The sequence below is a fragment of the Cydia pomonella genome, chromosome 1 (genome assembly GCF_033807575.1).
Source record: "Cydia pomonella isolate Wapato2018A chromosome 1, ilCydPomo1, whole genome shotgun sequence".
NCBI lineage: Eukaryota > Metazoa > Arthropoda > Insecta > Lepidoptera > Tortricidae > Cydia > Cydia pomonella.
In genome coordinates, this window is record NC_084703.1 from 48,843,153 (window position 1) to 48,866,408 (window position 23,256).

At 40.5% G+C, this 23,256-nt stretch overlaps 1 protein-coding gene across 1 annotated transcript in view; it reads right to left on the reverse strand.

The window, feature by feature from the left end:
* The window catches only part of LOC133529293 (protein crumbs), a 200,344-nt gene that overhangs the window by 22,892 nt on the left and 154,196 nt on the right, over positions 1-23,256 (reverse strand). The window contains exons 31-39 of the mRNA XM_061866993.1: positions 22,127-22,219; positions 20,023-20,199; positions 17,426-17,619; positions 14,256-14,360; positions 12,032-12,151; positions 8,599-8,727; positions 6,613-6,689; positions 4,828-4,967; positions 4,294-4,380 (exon numbers count right to left, since the gene is read on the reverse strand). Coding sequence (XP_061722977.1) covers positions 4,294-4,380; positions 4,828-4,967; positions 6,613-6,689; positions 8,599-8,727; positions 12,032-12,151; positions 14,256-14,360; positions 17,426-17,619; positions 20,023-20,199; positions 22,127-22,219 — 1,122 coding nt within the window. The remainder of the gene's footprint in view (positions 1-4,293; positions 4,381-4,827; positions 4,968-6,612; positions 6,690-8,598; positions 8,728-12,031; positions 12,152-14,255; positions 14,361-17,425; positions 17,620-20,022; positions 20,200-22,126; positions 22,220-23,256) is intronic.

Sequence of the window (23,256 nt, forward strand, 5' to 3'; positions counted from 1 at the left end):
AAACTCGCGCACCGAGGGTTCCGTACAAACTTTGAATTATCTGTGTATAGTCGTTAGATTTGTAGCTGGCCCTCAACGGCTTATAGATAAGATAAGATAAGTTTATTCATTGTCTATTGTTAACTAAAACGGCACGTGCCACTACCTGCAAACAAAATAAGAGCCCGGTCACTTTAACCGGTTATTTAATTACAACTCCTATGGTAATTGAAATAAGATTCAAAATGAACAAATGGAATAATAATTTGCGAGTTCTTGTGTGGTATACGGTTACTGAGTGTCGGCGAGTCGAACGCTACCGAACCAGCCTAAAATGTGTCCTCGATATGCGTAACAAAGGCGCGTTATCGGAGAGCACACCTACACTGGTTTTTTGAGCGTTAGACTAGCCCGCGCTCAGACACCAATTAGAATTATACGACCCTTTTTTTGCAGGTAGGTAAGCGCTGATGGCTTAGCGGTAAGAGCGTGCGACTTGCAATCCGGAGGTCGCGGGTTCAAACCCGGGCTCGTACCAATGAGTTTTTCGGAACTTATGTACGAAATATCATTTGATATTTACCAGTCGTTTTTCGGTGAAGGAAAACATCGTGAGGAAACCGGACTAATCCCAACCAGGCCTAGTTTACCCTCTGGGTTGGAAGGTCAGATGGCAGTCGCTTTCGTAAAAACTAGTGCCTACGCCAAATCTTGGGATTAGTTGTCAAGCGGACCCCAGGCTCCTATGAGCCGTGGCAATATGCCGGGACAACGCGAGGAAGAAGAGAGTGGCACGCGCCGTTTTACTCGTAGTTAACAATAGACAATGGATAAGCCGTTGAGGGCTACAAATCTAACGACTGTACTTAGGTTATACTGAAAGCTGCTGGATTCTTAAATAAATAAATGAATTATTCACGGATGCTTGCTAAACAGATAAGTGACTATGGACATACGGACCACAGATACATGCAGTCATACCTTAAAGCTTTTTCCGTCCCAATAGTGGCTATACTGTATACAGTAACAAATAATAGTACATTACGATGCAAGTGCGAAAAATAGGAAATTCAAAACGAATGATGATAAATTAAAACATGACCGAAGGGAGTGTTTTAAATCGACACGAGTTGCGAATTACCTATTCGCACATGTATCGTACAATGTTTTACAGTACATATGGCCCTTTCAATGTTCGACACAGTAACGTAATATGCTCATTTTCGTTAGTGCTATAAAGTAGCACCATATGTACTGTAAACACTTATTACAGTACATATGGTGCTACTTTCCCGCACGCGTGCGGGAATTAGCACTTTCCGTGCACATGTCGAACCTTTAAAGAGCCATATGTACTGTATAACGTACGATACGCGTGCGAATAGGTAATTCGTAACTCGTGTCGATTCAAAACACTCCCGGTCGTGTTTTAATTTATCACCACTCGTTGCGAATTTCCTATTTTCTGCACTTGTATCGTAAATAACTATTACAGTACATATGGTGCTACTTTCCCGCACGCGTGCGGGAATGTGCACTTTCCGTGCCATATGTACTGTATAACGTTGTACGATACGCGTGCGAATAGGTAATTCGCAACTCGTGTCGATTTAAAACACGACCGAAGGGAGTGTAAAGTTAAAATTGCGAATTTGAATGTAAAGTTAAAATTACGATGTACAGTCAGCGTCAAATAATTCGTAGCAGTCAAAGTGGCCAAATAGTTCGGTACACCATACTAAATATATGGTGTACCGAACTATTTGGCTACTTTGACTGCTACGAAGTATTTGACGCTGACTGTACCTACAGATACAGGTGTATTAATATGGGCCGTTAGTTTATAGTTTCTGAATATATTAAAGGGATGTTATATAAATATGTCTCATGAAAGTTTAATTTGGATTAAATTGTCTTCAATACACTATTTAATGAATAAATAACCGGCCAAGAGCATGTCGGGCCACGCTCAGTGTAGGGTTCCGTAGTTACTCTTCCGTCACAATAAGCTAAACTGGAGCTTAAAGTATAGTAAATTGTTAACCAAGGGATGAAACGGTACCTTTCACCCGAGTTAAACAAATAGGCAAATTTGCATAATCAGTACCTAATTAAAGTAAGTCTTTTTACTATGAAGGGAAAACTTTTTGCGATAACTCAAAAACAGCTAAACTGATCATGTCTGCTATAGTTTTCATTTAATGTCTTTCTTAAGCTCTACTTCCATGATTTTTTTCATATTTTTTGGACCTATGGTTCAAAAGTTAGAGGGGGGGGGACACATTTTTTTTTTCTTTCGGAGCGATTATCTCCGAATATATTCACTTTATCAAAAAATGTTTCTTGAAAACCCGTATTAGTTTTGAAAAACCTTTCCAACGATACCCCACACTCTAGGGTTGAAGCGAAAAAAAAATTTCACCCCCACTTTACGTGTAGGGGAGGTATCCTAAAAAAAATTAAATTTTTAGATTTTATTATACGACTTTGTCGGCTTTATTGATTTACATATCCATGCCAAATTTCAGCTTTCTAGCACTAACGACCACGGAGCAAAGCCTCGGACAGACAGACAGACAGACAGACAGACAGACAGACAGACAGACAGACAGACAGACAGACGGACATGGCGAAACTATAAGGGTTCCGTTTTATGCCATTTGGCTACGGAACCCTAAAAAAACAGAACGGGTTGCACTCCGGGAGTGCCGGCAGAAGTGAAAACTTGAATATTAACGTTGTGCATTTTTGATATTTTGGAACGGTTAGGGAATAATTTTGCACGAATTGCTTTAATTATCGGTATAAAAGTACTATCATTTATGTGGTAAAATACAATATTCATTTGCGCTATCGTCCACAAACATGACAATTCATATTACATTAAAAATTGAACACTTCAGAACTATTACAATTATTTAACATCGGTCTACTGGTTTCAATGACATTGTAACAGTTTTTCGATCAGGTCACGTGTCCGTCTTACGAATTTTCAATCTGACGAATCTCTCGGTCACGTGACCTGTCGCGAGTTTAACATTTTTTCCCCATCACAAAAAGTGCACAGCGCCGCTAAAGAAGTTTTCACTTCAATAAACAACTTTCGACCAACGATTAATCCGTCATACCTTGTAGCTTGCGCCATTCCAGTAAGTGCGAGGCTGGGGTAACAATTAAATCGTTTTTAACTTACGTTCCTTAGTTTAACTTCATGCGTATTACAGTATTAAATATCCTGACAAAATTTTATTCGGCCTTCACCATGTTGCGGATTTTCAGTGGTAATAATTTATTTTAATGGCAAGGAAACTCATTGACAACAGACGTTGAAAGTCATTGATAATCACTGGTGTAAACGAAAAGTAAAGATTTCGCTTTTACCACAAGAATGCCGAAAAGATGGTCAATAGACGGGTCCACACAGAGCGAGCATAGACGCGAGCGCCGCCACGGCCGAGGCACATCTACACTGGCCGTTTTGCGCGCGAGGAAATTGCCTCGCGCGTATGCTCGCTCTGTGTGGACCCGTCTAATGATGCAAGAAAAAATATTATAAATACGTTTTGACATTTTAATTGACTATACATGACGTACGCATAATTTTGATAGCAAGCTAGCCAACAAGACATTATATCAGCGCCAAATAGAATCTTGTCGTGTATGTATAACTAGTTAAAAAACTTAGCTCAATCCCCTCTGTGCAGTTATGTTTGTGATTAATGTGCAGAGACCGGAATTATTGTGGCATTTTTGAACTGACATAGGGAGTTCTCATTTATTGCCTTCCGATACACATATATCGATACAATGAAGACCGCAAAATATTTAAAAATTAAAATAGTTAGTGGATTCGACTGTAAAAGAAGTAATTTAAACATATCTGTTAAATATGGAAAAAGATAACTAAGTATTTATTTTATAAAGAAACTAATGGAATATTTGTTAGCACTAAAACTGACTATGAACGTGAATTTGAAAAAAAAAGTAATTATTACGTTTTCATTGTTTTTATTGCGCATTTTCAACTACTAAAAAGTTATCTGGATGACACCGCTCTTTGGCGATAAGACCGGTTACTTATCTCTACTTTTAATATGATGTATTTTACATTGTATCGATATAGATATATCGAATGTCGATAAATGAGCAGTCACTAATGACAATTCAAACTGCCACGATAATTCCGGTCTCTGTTAATGTGTCTTGGATGTGTTTAGTATTATAAGTTCTTTAACTTGTATTTTAACTTTGTATTTTCTGCGTATATGGACGGGTGTGTCTGAAATAAACGAATTGAATTGAATGTATAAGTACCTTAAAGTATTTGCCGGCCTCGTTGTCCGTTGTGAACCCGTCTCCCTCCGTGTACTCAAACACGTTTTGTTCCGTCGACGTTTCAACCTGACGATATAACAAAAGGGTTAATGTCTGACGAACATAAAAACAAGTATGGGTGTCACAAATATTCGCAATATTTTAAACATTCGCATCAACGTTCGCATTGGCATCAGATGAAGCGAATGCGAATGTGCGCAGGTCGTGTCCTGTCTCATCGACTCGCGTAAGTTTTCAAGTAATGCATTTTGACCAGTACACAGCATTTCTCAACACTTTATAACAAAGGTTGCATATGTTTTATGTACTAACAGATCTATTTCTAATTAGATATAAAACAACTACATATTCCCTGAAATTTGTATTCGCATTCGGACACTCGCATCTTGGACATTCGGATTCGCATTTGCGTTCGCGAATGTGGAGAATGTGATATTCGTGACATCCGTGGAGACAAGTTTTCTTAAAAGTGAAAAACACATTTTTTTTGTTGTTAAATAAAGTATAACATACCGCAGGCTGCAGCGTGTGTTCCTGCGGCGCCGAGCCGCCGAGATAGATCCGTCCGTCGGTCAGCAGCAGCTGCCAGGCCGCTTGGTCTATCGGCGACGTTGTGGTGATCTCTTCGTGCCCGGTGTTGTCTACGAATGCCGCTGAACAGAAAAAAGTTTGAATTGTTATTAAGAAGATAGTGGATGATTGCTGCTCCTTAGGAAAATATTCCCCATTTCCCTTCCATGGAAAATATTTTTACACAATTAGGCGGGTCGACACGGAGCGAGCATACGCGCGAGGCAATTTCCTCGCGCACAAAACGACCGAGGCACTGGCCGAGGCAGAGCGCACGTTTTCCTCGGGCGAACGCCACCTTGGCCGAGCCGGGACGTGTTTAAGGTGCGCGTGGTTATTTTGTTTCGTACATCAAATTGGAAAAAAATGAAAAGACCATTATTGCAAATTAATATTCTGATATGGGATGCTAAAGATCCCAACTATACTAATAGGGGAATTAGTAAATTTAATAAATAGACGGAGACTGGCGTACGAGTCTTCTATCGCTTGACTCCAATTTCTAACCTCAGAAGAGCAGATTTCCGTATCGTGATTGATATTTATAGATTTGTTGCACCCAAAATCTCCTGCAGATAGTTCGTTTTCGTTTTTTTTTGGATTGCTTTGAAAAGCAAAATAAAATATTCACGAGCCACGGCAGTGAATATGTGCAGCACCATTTTGAACAGCTGAATGAGGGACGCCATCTTGCCGAGCAAATTGGCTCAGCTGAGGCAAAAGTTACACGAGCACGCCGCGCGAGGAAATTTCCTGGAGTGGCTGTTCGCTCCGTGAGGACCCGCCTATTTATTATAACCATAGCTATCCTCCTTCGTTTGAAAAACAAATACCTACCATACAAAAATTACAGAAGCTCTTAACTAATTAAATTAAAATAATTAAAAACTCTAACAAAGTCAAACGAAAGTAAAAGTTATTTACTTTCACGATACAAGTGCGGAAAATAGGAAGAAGTCACGACTGAAGGGAGTCTTTTAAATCGACACGAGTTGCGAATTACCCATTCGCACATGTGTTATTCGTTTTGTACGTACATATACTCGCTACTTTGCTACTCGCATCTTAGTTTAGTATTACATAGTTTACTTACATATTCATTATTTAGTTTATACTTTGTAGCCATCATAGTTTTGCTTTTAGCTTCTAGGTAATCACTAAGGAAGAGCGGTGTTCCTTAACACAGATATATCTATACTTAAATAGGGACACCAACCTGTATTTTGTTAAATATGCTTGTGAGAGAATAAATCATTTTTCATTTTTTCATTTTTCATATAGCCCTTTATATTTTCGACATAGGCACGGAAAAGTTCCCGCAATAGTGCAGGAATAAGCACTTTCCGCATCATATGTATTGTAAATCATTATTTAAGATACAAATGCGGATGTGTACATGTATTTTTTTTTTTTTTTTTTTTAATACTACGTCGGCGGCAAACAAGCATACGGCCTGCCTGATGGTAAGCAGTCTCCGTAGCCTATGTACACCTGCAACTCCAGAGGAGTTACATGCGCGTTGCCGACCCTAACCCCACCCCCCTCGTTGAGTTGCAGGCGTACATAGGCTACGGAGACTGCTTACTATCAGGCGGGCCGTATACTTATTACCGACGAAGTATAAAAAAAGTAGGAAATTCGCAACGAGCGGTGATAAACTAAAACACGACTGTTGTGTTTTAAATCGACGAGAATGAAATACAACAAATAAAATAAGATAATACATACCAGTAAGCATATCTCTCGCCACAGCTATCTTGAGCATGCTCCACTGCGAGTGCGTCTGCAGGGAGCGCCGTATGGACCTGTTCCAAACGAATATTCCAAAACATTTTCTTATTTTCTCAAACGAAAATTTGAAGCAATATGTGAAACAACCTTACCTAAACCGAACATGCTTACCTAAAAGATGTCTATTCACTCTCGATTTAAAAAGATCCAAATTATAGTGGACTGGGAATAGATTTGCAGGAAGTGAATTCCACTTCTTAGCTGTTCGCATGATAAATTAAATACCATTTATTTTCAGGCAACTATGGCCTTACTACCTTACAGACTAACATACATACAATAATACAAATCTTAAAATATAAATATCAAAGCATATAATGTACCGGGTGTTTCCTGTAACAGGAGCAATAAATTAAACTGTAGGCTGTACTCCTCAAACTGACCAACATTTGTTCAGCGACTTTGAAAAATAACTTGTGTTTTGATTTTTATTACACATTGAAGTTAATTCTAAGACGCAATGTATTGCGAATTTTGTTATGTTTAAAGCGTGGCAAGCAACGTCAAACACACTGATGTCAGCGTATATTGAAAATAATATTAAATTTGTATGAAAAAGTTAAAATGTACAGATTTCATAATTTTTAAAAGTTGTTAACCAAAAGTTATATCGTTTTAGGAGTACAATATACGGTTTAATTATTTGCTCGTGTTACAGGAAACACCCGGTATAATTTATACATAGCTTTATATAATATATAAAGCTGGAAGCGTAGCGTTTAGTGCGAATCAGTGGTAACGCTCAGTTTAAAAACCGGCCAAGTGCGAGTCGGACTCGCGCACGAAGGGTTCCGTACCATTATTTATAAAAACGGCAAGAAAATTATGTTTGTTGTATGGGATGCCCCTTAAATATTTATTTTACTCTGTTATTAGTATTTGTTGTTATAGCGGCAACAGATATACATGATCTGTCGAAATTTCAACTGGCTAACTATCACGATTCATGAGATACAGCCTGGTGACAGACAGACGGACGGACGGACGGAGAAGACGGACAGCGGAGTCTCAGTAATAGGGTCCCGTTTGACCCTTTGGGTACGGAACCCTAAAAACTAGTAATTATTACGTTTTCATTGTTTTGGCGATAAGACCGGTTACTTATCTCTACTTTTAATATTTTGTATTTTACATTGTATCGATATAGATATATCGAATGTCGATAAATGAGAAGTCACTAATGACAATTCAAACTGCTACGAGAATTCCGGCCTCTGTTAATGTGACGTTTGGCCCTTTGGGTACGGAACCCTGGTAAGTAAGTAAGTAAGTAATATTTTATTTGTGAAACACAGGTTATAATACAGATGACAGTGAAATGATATAGTACTCTGTGATCTACCATATAGGTGTACAAATATTTAGTCTTATAGCTAACTTATTATCTAGATAGTTTGGAACCTATTATATTATTTGACGACCGGTCTGGCCTAGTGGGTAGTGACCCTGCCTATGAAGCCGAAGGTCCCGGGTTCAAATCCTGGTAAGGGCATTTATTCGTGTGATGAGCATGGATATTTGTTCCTGAGTCATGGGTGTTTTCTATGTATTTAAGTATTTATAAATATTTATATATTATATATATCGTTGTCTAAGTACCCTCAACACAAGCCTTATTGAGCTTACTGTGGGACTTAGTCAATTTGTAACCATGTCCTATAATATTTATTTATTATTTATTTATTTATTTACATTATAGCACATTTATTTTACATTCGGATACATTGAAATTATGTCACATAAAATAAATTAATAGAAGGGATACTTTTGGTCACGGGCAAAGTTTTTGTCAGATGAAAATTCATTGATGGTATAGTATGTTCCTTTGATGAGCTCAGTCTTTAATATGTTTTTAAACTTTTATATGTTTTTAATATGTTTTATTAAAAATTAAAAGGTATTAAAGCTTAAAGTATTACAGACCTCTTCTCCGGCCAGGCTCCACCGAGGCGCCACTCCATAGACGCCTGCTCCTTGTACACGCCGACAGTGAACCAGGCGTCTGGGCCCGTGATACTCTCCGCCCTGAAGAGGGTGCCGCCGAGTTTCGTCCTGGGGATAAAAAAAAAATAAAAAAAAAATATTATAGGACATTATTACACAAATTGACTAAGTCCCACAGTAAGCTCAATAAGGCTTGTGTTGAGGGTACTTATTAGACAACGATATATATAATATATAAATATTTATAAATACTTAAATACATAGAAAACACCCATGACTCAGGAACAAATATCCATGCTCATCACACGAATAAATGCCCTTACCAGGATTTGAACCCGGAACCATCAGCTTCGTAGGCAGGGTCACTACCCACTAGGCCAAGCCGGTCGTCAACAGCAAACATTTTTTTCTAAAACTTGAAATGTTGGCATGACTTACTTCAAATTAGGTCCGGAAATACGACATACATACCTTACATACCTTTGTCTCAATGTAATGGAATGATTTAATGAATTGACATTATTATTATTTAGCTAATTACACGCTAGTTATTATTAGAAATTAGTGTTAGTAAGACTCGCGACATTTTAAATTCGATTATTATTATTATATGTTTATTGACATCCCTGCATATATTTTTTTATATATTTTAATCCATATTATTATTATTAGTATAGTTATTTACATTGAATAACCGCTATTAAAACGAATGATTGTAATATATTTTAAATTATTTTCGGAATTGTTATACGTAGACTACTAAATTTAGATATTAGGCAATTGGTAATAATAATAATATGTTTTTTAAGGTAATTTTAAGTATTTAGTTAATAAGTTTAACTTGCAATACCCTACTCAGGGTCCATGTTGTGACAATTTAATTTAAGATAACATCTGTATGTACCATGGAATGCAATTAATAAATGAAATGAAATGACATATCTGGGGGCCTACCGCGAAAATCTAAATTCGCAAATTGCGGGGATTTTTCTCTTTTACTCTCACTAAGACGTAATTAGTGTGATGGAGACGAACTTCGATTTTCGCGGTAACAGTCCAGGTGCGATGAGTGAAGATGATATGTAAAGGAATTTCATACAGCCTTACACACCTAGGCCTGTAAGGCAACCTTCTTTTGTTTTTAAACGTCAAATTATAGCTGTGCACGTTGGCCGACCGGTGGGACTCACCGTGGCTGAAGCACTGGGTGCAGCTACATGCCCCTTTATGTAGGAATTTGTAGTAATATCTTGTCATACTAACCCTAGATTTAAGTATTTGGGAGAATCAACTTTTTAGCGTCACTCGTTGCCATGGTTACGATTAGTTGTCCAGGGGACAAAAGTTCATTGAAATACTGATTTTATGGTACTTAAATGTATTAAACTTGCGTTTTTGTGGTCGTTATAACCAATGTCCATAATGGGTCCCCTACTAAGCATGTTAATAGAACGGCATACAACGTCTCCTCAAACAAACTGTGCCACTGTTGTCCCTTGGACAACGGGACAGGAGAACAAAACAAAAAAAGTTGATTCACCCATTTGTATGTTACTAACACAATATGGACATTGTTCGAAATAAATTCTTATTGATTGATTGATTGATTGATAGCACGTCTTGGCATTCAACCTTAGAAAACCTATAAGCAAAATTCGGCCATTATGTTTTTTTTTGTCTTTTTTGTGTTTGTTAACACGGGGCTTCAAAGGGGAACGAAAATTTGATTATTTTTGCGCTACGACGCACGGTTTAGGAGATACAGCCCTATAAAGTTTTTTTTTTCAGTCATGCAGAAATCTTTAAACCGTGCGTGGTAGCGCAAAAATAATCAAATTTTCGTTCCCCTTTGGAACCGGACGCACTGAATAATCTATCACATTAAGACATGAGACAATCATCATCATCATTCTATTATTATTATTTCATTGCAAGTTTGAGGAAAGCACTATACAAATCTCGGCGAGAAACGGGGTTGCCGGCCGCTCATCCACAACCGATCTCGCTACGCTCGACCGTCTATATCTACTTGGCCTGCAACCCTTCGTTTCTCGTCCTCTGTAGTAATGTACTATTTATAACATACTCCGAAATGTATGCATTAATGTCACGAAATGAAGACATGAAGTTGCTCATTTATGGCTTCTTACATTACTCCTTGTACTAGGCCAAGAAGTAATGTAGGGAGTTAGTATGAAACGCACATTTTTGTCAGCTGTTCTAACTTTTTAAATTTGCTCAGTAAGATTAGACTGACAAAGGAAATATTACATACAGCCAACGACCACTCTCTCTGTAAGTATACTTGCGATATTAAAATGAGAAAAAAAATATGGTACTATATTTATAAGCCGTTAAACATGGTGCTCGGATACCTTTTTCAAATGTCAAGTTCAATAAATAAAAAGTGGCTGTGACATAATCTGACAGACAGACGGACATGACGAATCTATAAGGGTTCCGTTTTTTGCCATTTGGCTACGGAACCCTAAAAATTTACATTTTACTTGATTGAGAAAAGCACTATACAATCCTTGGCCTTATTCCAAGAATGCTTATTCTATTTCTAAAAATACTATTCTTTTCGTAGTCTACATCTAGCGTCAAGTTGCTGAACTCTTAGAACTGCTAGTCGACAATAGATGTAGAACCAGAGTAACCGGTAGTCTATTTTCAACTCCTACATTTACTCTAGTATTATTAGAAAATCGTTGAGCGTTAGACTTTTTGTTTGCCGCGACATCTATTGTCGAGTAGCAGTACTGAGAGTTCCGCTACTTGACGCTAGATGTAGACTACGAAAATAATAGTATTTTTGCTAACAAAACCGTTGTATGGAGTGAGCACTCTTGGTATAGAGGCGCATTTTCAAAGTAAATTTAGTTTTCTTCCTCGCGTTGTTCTGGCATTTTGCCACGACTCATGGGAGCCTGAGGTCCGCTTGACAACTAATCCCCACAACTGGCGTAAGCACTAGTTCTTACGAAAGCGACTGCCATCTCACCGTGATCTGACCTCACAACCCAGAGGGTAAGCTAGGCTGCTGATGTGCCGAAGGAAACTTTCCAAAATTGCGAAATTTTCAACGTTGGAAAGTTTCGGAAACTTCTCATTATTTTGTATGGGGATTGAAAGTTTCCGAAACATAAAAGGGCAATTTGTTATAATTCTGTGAAATTTTCAAGAAATTTCCGAGAAAGTTTCCTATTTTTTGGAAACTTTCCGCAACTTGCACATCTGTAAGCTACGCATTAGGATTAGTCCGATTTCCTCGCGATGTTTTCTTTCACCGAAAAGCGATTGATTAACTAAAAAACTAATGTATTTTTTTGCTAATTGACATGTAAAATATTATTTTTTACCAATAAATGCTATCTATCTATCTATCTATTATTATGAATAGTCAGTAAACCTGTATGTAATGTTGATGGAGGTGGGCGGCTGGACGGCTTGCAGCGAGCGCGGCCGCCGCAGACGGTAGCCCAGCGTCGTGTTCACGCCGTCGAACGTGGCGTTGGATATGCATTCATATCTGGATATATAACACAAATAAAAAATGTTGAACCATCATTCGCTTTCCCTTAACCTATTGACCGCCACAGTCGGCTCTGGCCGACATCGGAAAGTCTTGCCAAGGACGCCAACGTCGGCTACAGCCGACAGTTTCGCCAATTGAACAGGAAATTTCGCGGAAATCCATAAAGTTCAGTTTCGCTTAAATAATCGCGTGTGCCTGGCGTCCGGGGCGCGGCATATTCCTTCGCCGTCTGGCGTTCAAGAGGTTAAGGTCTTAGGACACTATTACAACTCAACAGCCACTCGACTCAAAATTAAATATTGAAATTAAAGCCTTATCTTGTATGTCCTACAGTACAATGTTTAACATTTAGGTAACTCGGGTGGTCTACGCGTCGTCTACGCTGAACCAAAAGTGAGTTGGGTTGGTGTGGAATTGATATAGTGTGCGAAGACCTATATCCCATTCATTTGGGGTGGGCGCAACATGTCTTTTTCTTCCATATCTTTCTGTCACCCGTGACCATGAGATGATCATGATTCACTCAACAAATAAACAAGACTCAACAACGACATAAACGAGAGCTCAACGAGGGGGGGCGGGTTTAGGGTCGGCAACGCGCATGTAATTCCTCTGGAGTTGCAGGCGTACATAGGCTACGGAGACTGCTTACCATCAGGCGGGCCGTATTATTGTTTGCCACCGACGTAGTATAAAAAAAAATAAAAAATAAACAATGTTGAACATAAAAACAAAATAAAAAATTCTTTTTGAAAAAACCCACGACGGTTTAAACGTAGTTGAAAAAGGATGCACAAATAAATGTTTATTGCAGCGTCCTCTGGTGAATTGTGACCGTAACAGCTATCTAAGAACATGCACCAATCAAACCCGAACCCATCACTGAAAACCGTATCAAAATCGGACTAGTAGTTTTTAAGAAAAATGGCAACATGGGTTTGCACAAACATCCTCTCACCCCAAATACATATACCGTCTCCGTCGTGGGTAAAAAGGTGAACATGCAAAAAAAACAACGGGTTGCACTCCGGGAGTGCCGGCAGGAGTGAAAACTTGAATATGAACGTTGTGCATTTTTGATATTTTGGAGAAATTGAGTAGCAGTTTTATAATAAGTTTTTGGCATAAATATTTGGTACAAGTGCGAAAAATAGGAAATTCGAAACGAGTGGCGATAAATTAACTAAAATCGACACGCGTTGCGAATGACCTATTCGCACATGTATCGTAGAACGTTTTACAGTACATATGACCCTTTACAATTTCGACATAGTTACATAATGTGCTAATTTACGCACTAGTGCGGGAAAGTAGCACCATATGTACTGTAAAACATTTTACAGTACATATGGTATATAGGTGCTACTTTACCGCACTAGTGCGCAAATTAGCATATTACGTTACTGTGTCAAACATTTAAAGGGCCATATGTACTGTAAAACGTTGTACGATACATGTGCGAATAGATAATTCGCAACTCGTGTCGATTTAAAACACTCCCTTCGGTCGTGTTTTAATTTATCGCCACTCGTTTCAAATTTCCTATTTTTCGCACTTGTATCCTAATGTACTATTACAGTACATATGGTGCTACTTTACCGCACTAGTGCGAAAATTAGCATATTACGTTACTGTGTCGAACATTTAAAGGGCCATATGTACTGTAAAACGTTGTACGACACAAGTGCGAAAAAATAGGAAATTCGAAACGAGTGGCGATAAATTAAAACACGACCGAAGGGAGTGTTTTAAATCGACACGAGTAATGTACTATTACAGTACATATGACGCTCGTTTCATAAAACAACACTTGTGTTTTAAGGCCTCTCATTATGTATCAGATGCATAAACTACTATTTCTATAATGTTCTTACCCAGATAAGAAAATGGGGACTACGTTTACACACATAGAAAAGCGGTGACGTGACTTCGTCCCCAGTCCTCTTTGACAAAGATTAGCTAAGGTGACTAGAAGCTACAATGACAGTTATTGGCGACCAGAGGGCCTACTGCGACGTTCGACGTGTTGCCTCTCTGTCGCACTTGTAGATTCGTACGTAAGTGTGACAGGGAGGCAACATGTCGAAGTTGTACTCACCCCTCGTCGAGATTGCGGCAGTGCGAGTTGAGCGGGCACGCCTGCAGCTGGCAGAACTCCACCTCGGCACACTGCTTACCCTTGTAGCCCCGCGGGCACGAGCACCTACAATGATATGATTACTAGCAACTACTGAAACTGGCGACGAATCAATAAAGCCAGGGGTTAGAAAGACTATGGGGCAAGAGAGATGCTACAAAACTGTAGGGAGAATAAACTTGGGTGTACACCTAAGGTCAAAAGTATGGAAACAAGCTTATATTTAAATAATAAATAAAAAAGTGTGATTTTTTAAGCGATGTTACATATACTACTCATTAGAAACAAAATGGTAAATATAGTAATAGAACATTTTAAAAGTAAGTAAGTTGTGTCAACATTTAAACATTATGTATATTTCAACATTTTTCAAAGGAATTAAATGGGTATAATTATGTTACTTTTTCCTAATTAATTTTTTTATGTTTTTGATAATATTTTGAAATTTAGCGAGTATTTTTATCCTTTTTTTGGTTGATTCATGTAAATTTTAGGTTACAATTATATAAAAAAAGACAGAAACATGAGATATTAATGAAAACAACCTGGATTCCATACTTTTGGCCATACATTTAGTTACAAATTCATTCTCTAGGGGGCGGAGGGGGGCGCTGCCCCCTGTGTTCCCCCTGACGACGCCCTTGGTCGTACGCGGTTGCACGGAGCGGGTGAGCGGGTTAACAAAAAATAGTATGAGCGTTGCTAACTGGCGCGGACGCGTGCAACGGATTCTATCTACAATGGCACTCGCGTGCAGCCGCCCGTTAGTTGCATCCGCCCACGCTAGCGGACGCCCATAGAGATACTTAATGATAATGATATTAAAACTTATACTTAGATTAAAAATAAAACCAGTGACTAAAAATTGTATGCTGAACGCGTCGTAGAAAACCTCGCCGGGTCGAGGCTCGCGTGAGGGACGGCGGCATACACCCGTCTCTGTCTTACGTATAGCAGTTCCACGTGACGCTGCAAGTGGCGTTGTGCAGGCACGCTCTGGAAGGACACCTCGCCGGGTGAGGCTCGCGTGAGGGACGGCGGTATACACCCGTCTCTGTCTTACGTATAGCAGTTCCACGTGACGTTGCAAGTTGCGTTGTGCAGGCACGTTCCGGACGGACACCTCGCCGGGTGAGGCTCGCGTGAGGGACGGCAGCATACACCCGTCTCTGTCTTACGTATAGCAGTTCCACGTGACGCTGCAAGTGGCGTTGTGCAGGCACGCTCTGGAAGGACACCTCGCCGGGTGAGGCTCGCGTTAGGGACGGCGGTATACACCCGTCTCTGTCTTACGTATAGCAGTTCCACGAGACGTTGCAAGTTGCGTTGTGCAGGCACGTTCCGGACGGACACCTCGCCGGGTGAGGCTCGCGTGAGGGACGGCAGCATACACCCGTCTCTGTCTTACGTATAGCAGTTCCACGTGACGCTGCAAGTGGCGTTGTGCAGGCACGCTCTAGAAGGACACCTCGCCGGGTGAGGCTCGCGTGAGGGACGGCGGTATACACCCGTCTCTGTCTTACGTATAGCAGTTCCACGTGACGTTGCAAGTTGCGTTGTGCAGGTACGTTCCGGACGGACACCTCGCCGGGTGAGGCTCGCGTGAGGGACGGCAGCATACACCCGTCTCTGTCTTACGTATAGCAGTTCCACGTGACGCTGCAAGTGACGTTGTGCGGGCACGCTCTGGAAGGACACCTCGCCGGGTGAGGCTCGCGTGAGGGACGGCGGTATACACCCGTCTCTGTCTTACGTATAGCAGTTCCACGTGACGTTGCAAGTTGCGTTGTGCAGGCACGTTCCGGACGGACACCTCGCCGGGTGAGGCTCGCGTGAGGGACGGCGGCATACACCCGTCTCTGTCTTACGTATAGCAGTTCCACGTGACGCTGCAAGTGACGTTGTGCGGGCACGCTCTGGAAGGACACCTCGCCGGGTGAGGCTCGCGTGAGGGACGGCGGTATACACCCGTCTCTGTCTTACGTATAGCAGTTCCACGTGACGTTGCAAGTTGCGTTGTGCAGGCACGTTCCGGACGGACACCTCGCCGGGTGAGGCTCGCGTGAGGGACGGCAGCATACACCCGTCTCTGTCTTACGTATAGCAGTTCCACGTGACGCTGCAAGTGGCGTTGTGCAGGCACGCTCTGGAAGGACACCTCGCCGGGTGAGGCTCGCGTTAGGGACGGCGGTATACACCCGTCTCTGTCTTACGTATAGCAGTTCCACGAGACGTTGCAAGTTGCGTTGTGCAGGCACGTTCCGGACGGACACCTCGCCGGGTGAGGCTCGCGTGAGGGACGGCAGCATACACCCGTCTCTGTCTTACGTATAGCAGTTCCACGTGACGCTGCAAGTGGCGTTGTGCAGGCACGCTCTAGAAGGACACCTCGCCGGGTGAGGCTCGCGTGAGGGACGGCGGTATACACCCGTCTCTGTCTTACGTATAGCAGTTCCACGTGACGTTGCAAGTTGCGTTGTGCAGGTACGTTCCGGACGGACACCTCGCCGGGTGAGGCTCGCGTGAGGGACGGCAGCATACACCCGTCTCTGTCTTACGTATAGCAGTTCCACGTGACGCTGCAAGTGACGTTGTGCGGGCACGCTCTGGAAGGACACCTCGCCGGGTGAGGCTCGCGTGAGGGACGGCGGTATACACCCGTCTCTGTCTTACGTATAGCAGTTCCACGTGACGTTGCAAGTTGCGTTGTGCAGGCACGTTCCGGACGGACACCTCGCCGGGTGAGGCTCGCGTGAGGGACGGCGGCATACACCCGTCTCTGTCTTACGTATAGCAGTTCCACGTGACGCTGCAAGTGACGTTGTGCAGGCACGCTCTGGAAGGACACCTCGCCGGGTGAGGCTCGCGTGAGGGACGGCGGTATACACCCGTCTCTGTCTTACGTATAGCAGTTCCACGTGACGTTGCAAGTTGCGTTGTGCAGGCACGTTCCGGACGGACACCTCGCCGGGTGAGGCTCGCGTGAGGGACGGCGGCATACACCCGTCTCTGTCTTACGTATAGCAGTTCCACGTGACGCTGCAAGTGGCGTTGTGCAGGCACGTTCCGGATGGACACCTCGCCGATCCAGGCTCGCGTGAGCGACGGCGGCATACACCTGTCTATCTTACGTGTAGTCGTTCCACGTGACGCTGCAGGTGGCGTTGTTCAGGCACGGGCTGGACGCGCAGGCGTCGTCGGACACCTCGCCGGGCAGCACGCCGGCCGGGTCGAGCGTCACGTCGCCGAAGGACAGCGGCAGGCGGAGCCCGGACACGCGGAGCGGGAAGAACTCCACTATGGTCACGTTCACGCCGTTCGAGATCTGGGGGATTTTTTTTTTGCAATTTATACTGTAAAGTCAAATTAATATTGAGCTAATTTAACGGATTAACGTATGTATTTTTAATTACTTACGCGACATGTCTAGGAAAGCCTAGGTTTAATTTTAAAACACTAACAGTGCATGTCGGTGGCAAACAAACATACCCGCCTGATGGTAAGCGGTAAACTTTCACGCGAGTGGCTAAATATACGCGAGTTATTAAAAATACAAATTCATATAATTAGGTCGACATCAATTGAATGACAATTCATTAAAAAAATAATCATTAATCAAAGTAAAATAGAATAAAACAATATATAAATAATCGAAGCAAACCAAAAACGTTAAATTAGTTTAAATTTCGAAGTGAATGTTGTCTGTGGTAGATAGATGCGTTCAGATTTAAATGCAAGTAATATAAAACTCTATTTGTAATATCTAAACGGATCTCAAAATTGTAAAATTATGATGAATACATTTGGTGACGGTTAAGGCACAAGGCAGTTGGGACAGTTTGTACAGATCCGTTTGTACTCCTCTTTTTAGGGTTCCGTACCAAAAAGGTACAAAAGGAACCCTTATGGTGCGAATCTGTCCGTCCGTCCGTCTGTCACATTGCTAAATATCTCGAGAAGTACTTAAGCTATCGATTTGAAATTTGGAATAGTAGTGAAAAACGCTAACCCAAACATACTGGATGTGTAATTTTTTTTATTTTATTTGTATTAATTATGGAAAATTCCCAATATAAAGAGGGGGCAAAATTTCAAAGTCTAGTTACTAGGTCAAGTGGGGTATCATTTGAAAGAGCTCAAATTGAACATTACAAAACAATTTTTAATTTTTTTCATAGTGAAAAAAAATTGTCTTATGAAGGAAAATGTGAAAAAAATACCATTCTCCCCCCTTATCTCCGAAGTTTACGTTTACGTAAATTGCAACATGTTTTTTGTTAATTATTTATTCTTTTTCCTGTAATCTTTATGATAATGTTATTATTATGTACAAAATTATGAGATGTTTACATAATAATAACATTATTATAAAGATTACAGGAAAAACAATAAATAATTAACAAAAAACATGTTGTAATTTAATTTGCAATTTAATCCCGTTTGCGGTTGTTTATTATAGTTGAAATTCCTATGAGATTACACTAAAGGCATTCTCTTTCACATAAAATAAAAATTATTGAAATCGGTTCACACGATAAAGAATTATCCCTGAAAAACCAACATACATACAGATCCCACAAATTAGTTAGCCAATTCGCCCATAGATGGCGCTGTACACAATTATACTAATAGTATACTTCTACCCCAAACCTACCTCAAATTGACCTGTAAAACATTGACTTTTATCAATAAATTTCTTGTATCTTGGTCAAAAGTGTTTCACAAGAAAATTTAAAGTTTGTACGGAACCCTCGGTGCGCGAGGTAAACGAACTCGCACATGACCGGTTCTTTTAATTTCCATTCCTCTAAAATTTGTGGCACAGGAGCATCATGACAATCAGTTATAAAAAGGTAAGCAACATTTTTTTATTTTTTGTGATTTATTATTATTATTCCAGGGTTACCTAAAGGGGAACAATAACTTGATTATTTTTGCGCTACGACGCACGGTTTGGGAGATACAGCCCAATAAAGTTTTTTTTCAGTCATGCAATAGTACATTACGATACAAGTGCGAAAAATAGGAAATTCGAAACGAGTGGCGATAAATTAAAACACGACCGAAGGGAGTGTTTTAAATCGACACGAGTTGCGAATTACCTATTCGCACATGTATCGTACAACGTTTTACAGTACATATGGCCCTTTAAATGTTCGACACAGTAACGTAATATGCTACTTCTCGCACTAGTGCTATAAAGTAGCCCCATATGTACTGTAAAAATCTTTATAGGGCTGTCTCTCCTAAATCTTGTGTCATAGAGCAAAAATAATCAACTTTTCGGTCCATTTTAGGTAATCCTGGAAAAATAATAATAACACACAAAAAAGAAAAAAAACGTAATGGCGTGCGTCGTAGCGCCAAACTAATCAAATTTTTGTTCCCCTTCAATACCCCACGCACTGAATAACCTATCACATTAGGACATGAAACAATCATCATTATCATCCTATTTTTATTATTAATTCAGTGCATGTTTGAGAAAAGCACTATGCATACCTCGTCGGGAAATATGGGGTTGCCCGTCTCACACCTATCCGTCTATATGTCTTCGGCCGGCAATTTTTATTATTATTTCAATGCATGTTTGAGAAAAGCACTATGCATACCTCGTCGGGAAATATGGGGTTGCCCGCCTCACACCTATCCGTCTATATGTCTTCGGCCGGCAATCCCATTCGTCCTGGCCTCTGTAGTAATGTACTATTATTCGATTTGAACTGACCTGAACGTCCTGTATGACGCCTTTAAAGTAATCGGCATCGGTGGGCACCCGCGGGGGCGCCGGCGTGGAGAGGGGGTCGGCGGCGGGCGCGGGGGTGGGGGCGGGGGCGGGCGCGGGTGAGGGCGCGGGCGAGCTGGCCTCGGGCGGGGGCGGGGGCGGCCCGCCCAGGTACAGCACCTGTGGGGACAAATATTTTTTCACCACACCACCTGATAAAGGCCCTCTTGATTTTACAAAAACTAATGAGAAAGTTGCATTTTATCCACATGTGGGCAAAGTAATCACATACAAATTTTGAGTTGTTTCCTTATGTTAGCTAGTATAGGGAGCGTGCATGAACTGTAGGAGGCAGCACAGGAGCCGTCAGATTTTTGGCGCGAAGCGTAAATGTGATGTTTATTGTTCCGATGTAGCCCACAAGATGGCAGAACCTACTATGCACAAGAAAACACTTGACGTGTAAATGTGCCCGTTTATGGTTCCGATTCAGACCACAAGATGGCAGACCCTCCAACGCGCACGGTCCCTATAATTGACTTTTAAATGATGATTTTGATTGATTATTTTTTTATTACATTCATTTGGATTTAATTTAATTTGAATATTTTGGTGTTTTATAGTCAATAGTTTCCTCGCGTTGGTGTGGTGAAAAATTTTGTGTTTACTCGGAGGCAATGTTTGTTTAACCCTCGTGCCAACGTTTGTTTAACTCGCTACGTTCGTGGTTCAATTTTGGTATCTTTCGCTTGCTCGGGTATCAATATTAGCATGAGCGGTCAAACAACAACTTTGCCCCCTTGTAAAACAAATAACTATTTATGCAGAGTGTTTATTTAGACACCTGCAATAATTTACGGGCCGAATATATAGGACACATAATTTTGTGATCGTACTGATCGTTCAGTACACCTTTATTCAAGGAATCCATTTTAGTGGGTATTCGGCCGAGGAGACCAGGTTCGTGGAAATAAAAGTTGTTCCGAATAGCTTCTCAAACGTATAATCGAATTCAGTATTATTCAGTAGTACAGTCAAGTGTAAAAATATGGGTGTACACATCTTACTCAAAAATATGTCCCATAGCATCTTATTCCAGTGTAATAAGAGCGTAGTACCATATTTATGAGGCGATTCTCTCGATACATATTTTTGCAGCCGACTGTATTAAAAAAAAAACTGACATCTACATTTTATAAATTGACATCTTCATGTGCTATACACCGCGTTTTATTTTATTTCCGTTAATTTCAAGGGTGCATTCCTGAGCTTAAATTAAGTTACTTTCTCAAAGATACCGGTATCCTAATTAACTCCATTTCGGAGATAATCATAATTTATTTATATCTGATAAGGCTACTATCGTGTACACTTGCCTTAGGGCCTATTTACATATTGATTAGTGTTTAATACGAGTTTATACATTTGCTGCTAAACGTAAAGTACTATCTCGGACGATCGATGTTCGAAATGTCTGATATGTCATGTTTGTTTGAGTTAAATATTATACCTGTGTTACAACAATGCTATATGCAACATATTTATAAAAAAGAAAAAATAAATCATTTTTTTATGAACTAAGCCATCTATTTTCTCTTAACTTACATATACCCCGAAATTAACGGAATTCAATGAACACACGGTGTATTTAATCATTATTTAAGATCTGTTCTAATAAAGCTCTTGAACAATCTATATTGACTAACTAAACAAAAATATAATATTACAAAATTAAAACTAAAATTAAACCTAGAAATAAATCATCTACTATAAAATATACTTACCTACAAAGAAAAAAAAAAACCAATTACAAAGAGCTGTACAATACTAATTTTTTTTTGTATTTAAAATTTAATTTTTGCATCACAATATATTGTTGTGCAGATCTGTATTGCCAGATTATAAATAATCTACAGTACAAATTATACAATTCCTGCAAATAAAACCATAGCTATAACAAATGATAATGTGGCCCTAGTGAAAAAGGGTACAAGTCTCTGGCAGCGCAGGTGTAAAGGGGTGTAAGTTCCACGTGACACTTATGCCCTTATACACCTAAACTGCCAGAGACTTGTACCCTTTTTCACCAGGGCCACAGGATTATTACCTGAGCATCCAGCTGTTTCGCAGCCGAAATGGATTTCCTAAAGTATTCCGTCCCGTTCAGTTTCACTTGCACCAAGGTTGAGTTTCTTACAACCTGCGAAGTATACCAATATTTAAATAGATGCTTATTCAGATCTAACGTATGAATAGACTTGGCGTTAGGTAATATGGGTGTACATATTATACACATTAAGTTTCCTTCTATTATTGGGGTAATAATAATAAAATAAATAACAGAATATTGTAGCCAATAAGCCTGACATCGTGATAATAGATCGATCGCAACGCCGGGCCGTGCTCGTCGACATCACCATCCCCCATGATGAGAATCTCGTGAAAGCCGAGAAGGACAAGTCCAGTAAGTACCTAGACTTGGCTTTAGAGATAACCGCCATGTGGGATGTTGATTCGACGATCATTGTCCCGATAGTCGTTTCAGCGAACGGTCTCATAGCGAAGAGTCTCGAACAACACCTAGAGAGACTCTCGCTAGGTGGTTGGATCAAGGGTCAGATGCAGAAGGCAGTAATTTTGGACACGGCGCGGATAGTCCGGCGGTTCCTCTCCCTGCGGCCCTGACCACCGGCAGCTTGGGCCCTGCCCCGCTGCTGGCGGCACCCTAGGTTAGGTTTTTTATAATGTGTTTATATCTTTTGTATTGTTTTGTAAGTGTTTTTATATTTTACTTTTATATTCATATTATAAATAACCTAGCCTAAGACCAAAAATAAATAAATAAATACTATATAACATTATTACACAAATTGACTAAGTCCCACAGTAAGCTCAATAAGGCTTGTGTTGAGGGTACTTAGACAACGATATATATAAATAATAATAATAATTCAGCCTATATACGTCCCACTGCTGTCCACAGGCCTCCTCTCATGTGCGAGAGGGCTCGGGCTATAGTCCCCACGCTAGCCCGATGGGGATTGGGGACTTCACATACACCTTTGAATTTCTTCGCAGATGTATTGGGTACGATATATATAATTATATAATATATAAATATTTATAAATACTTACATACATAGAAAACACCCATGACTCAGGAACAAATATCCATGCTCATCACACGAATAAATGCCCTTACCAGGATTTGAACCCGGGACCATCAGCTTCGCAGGC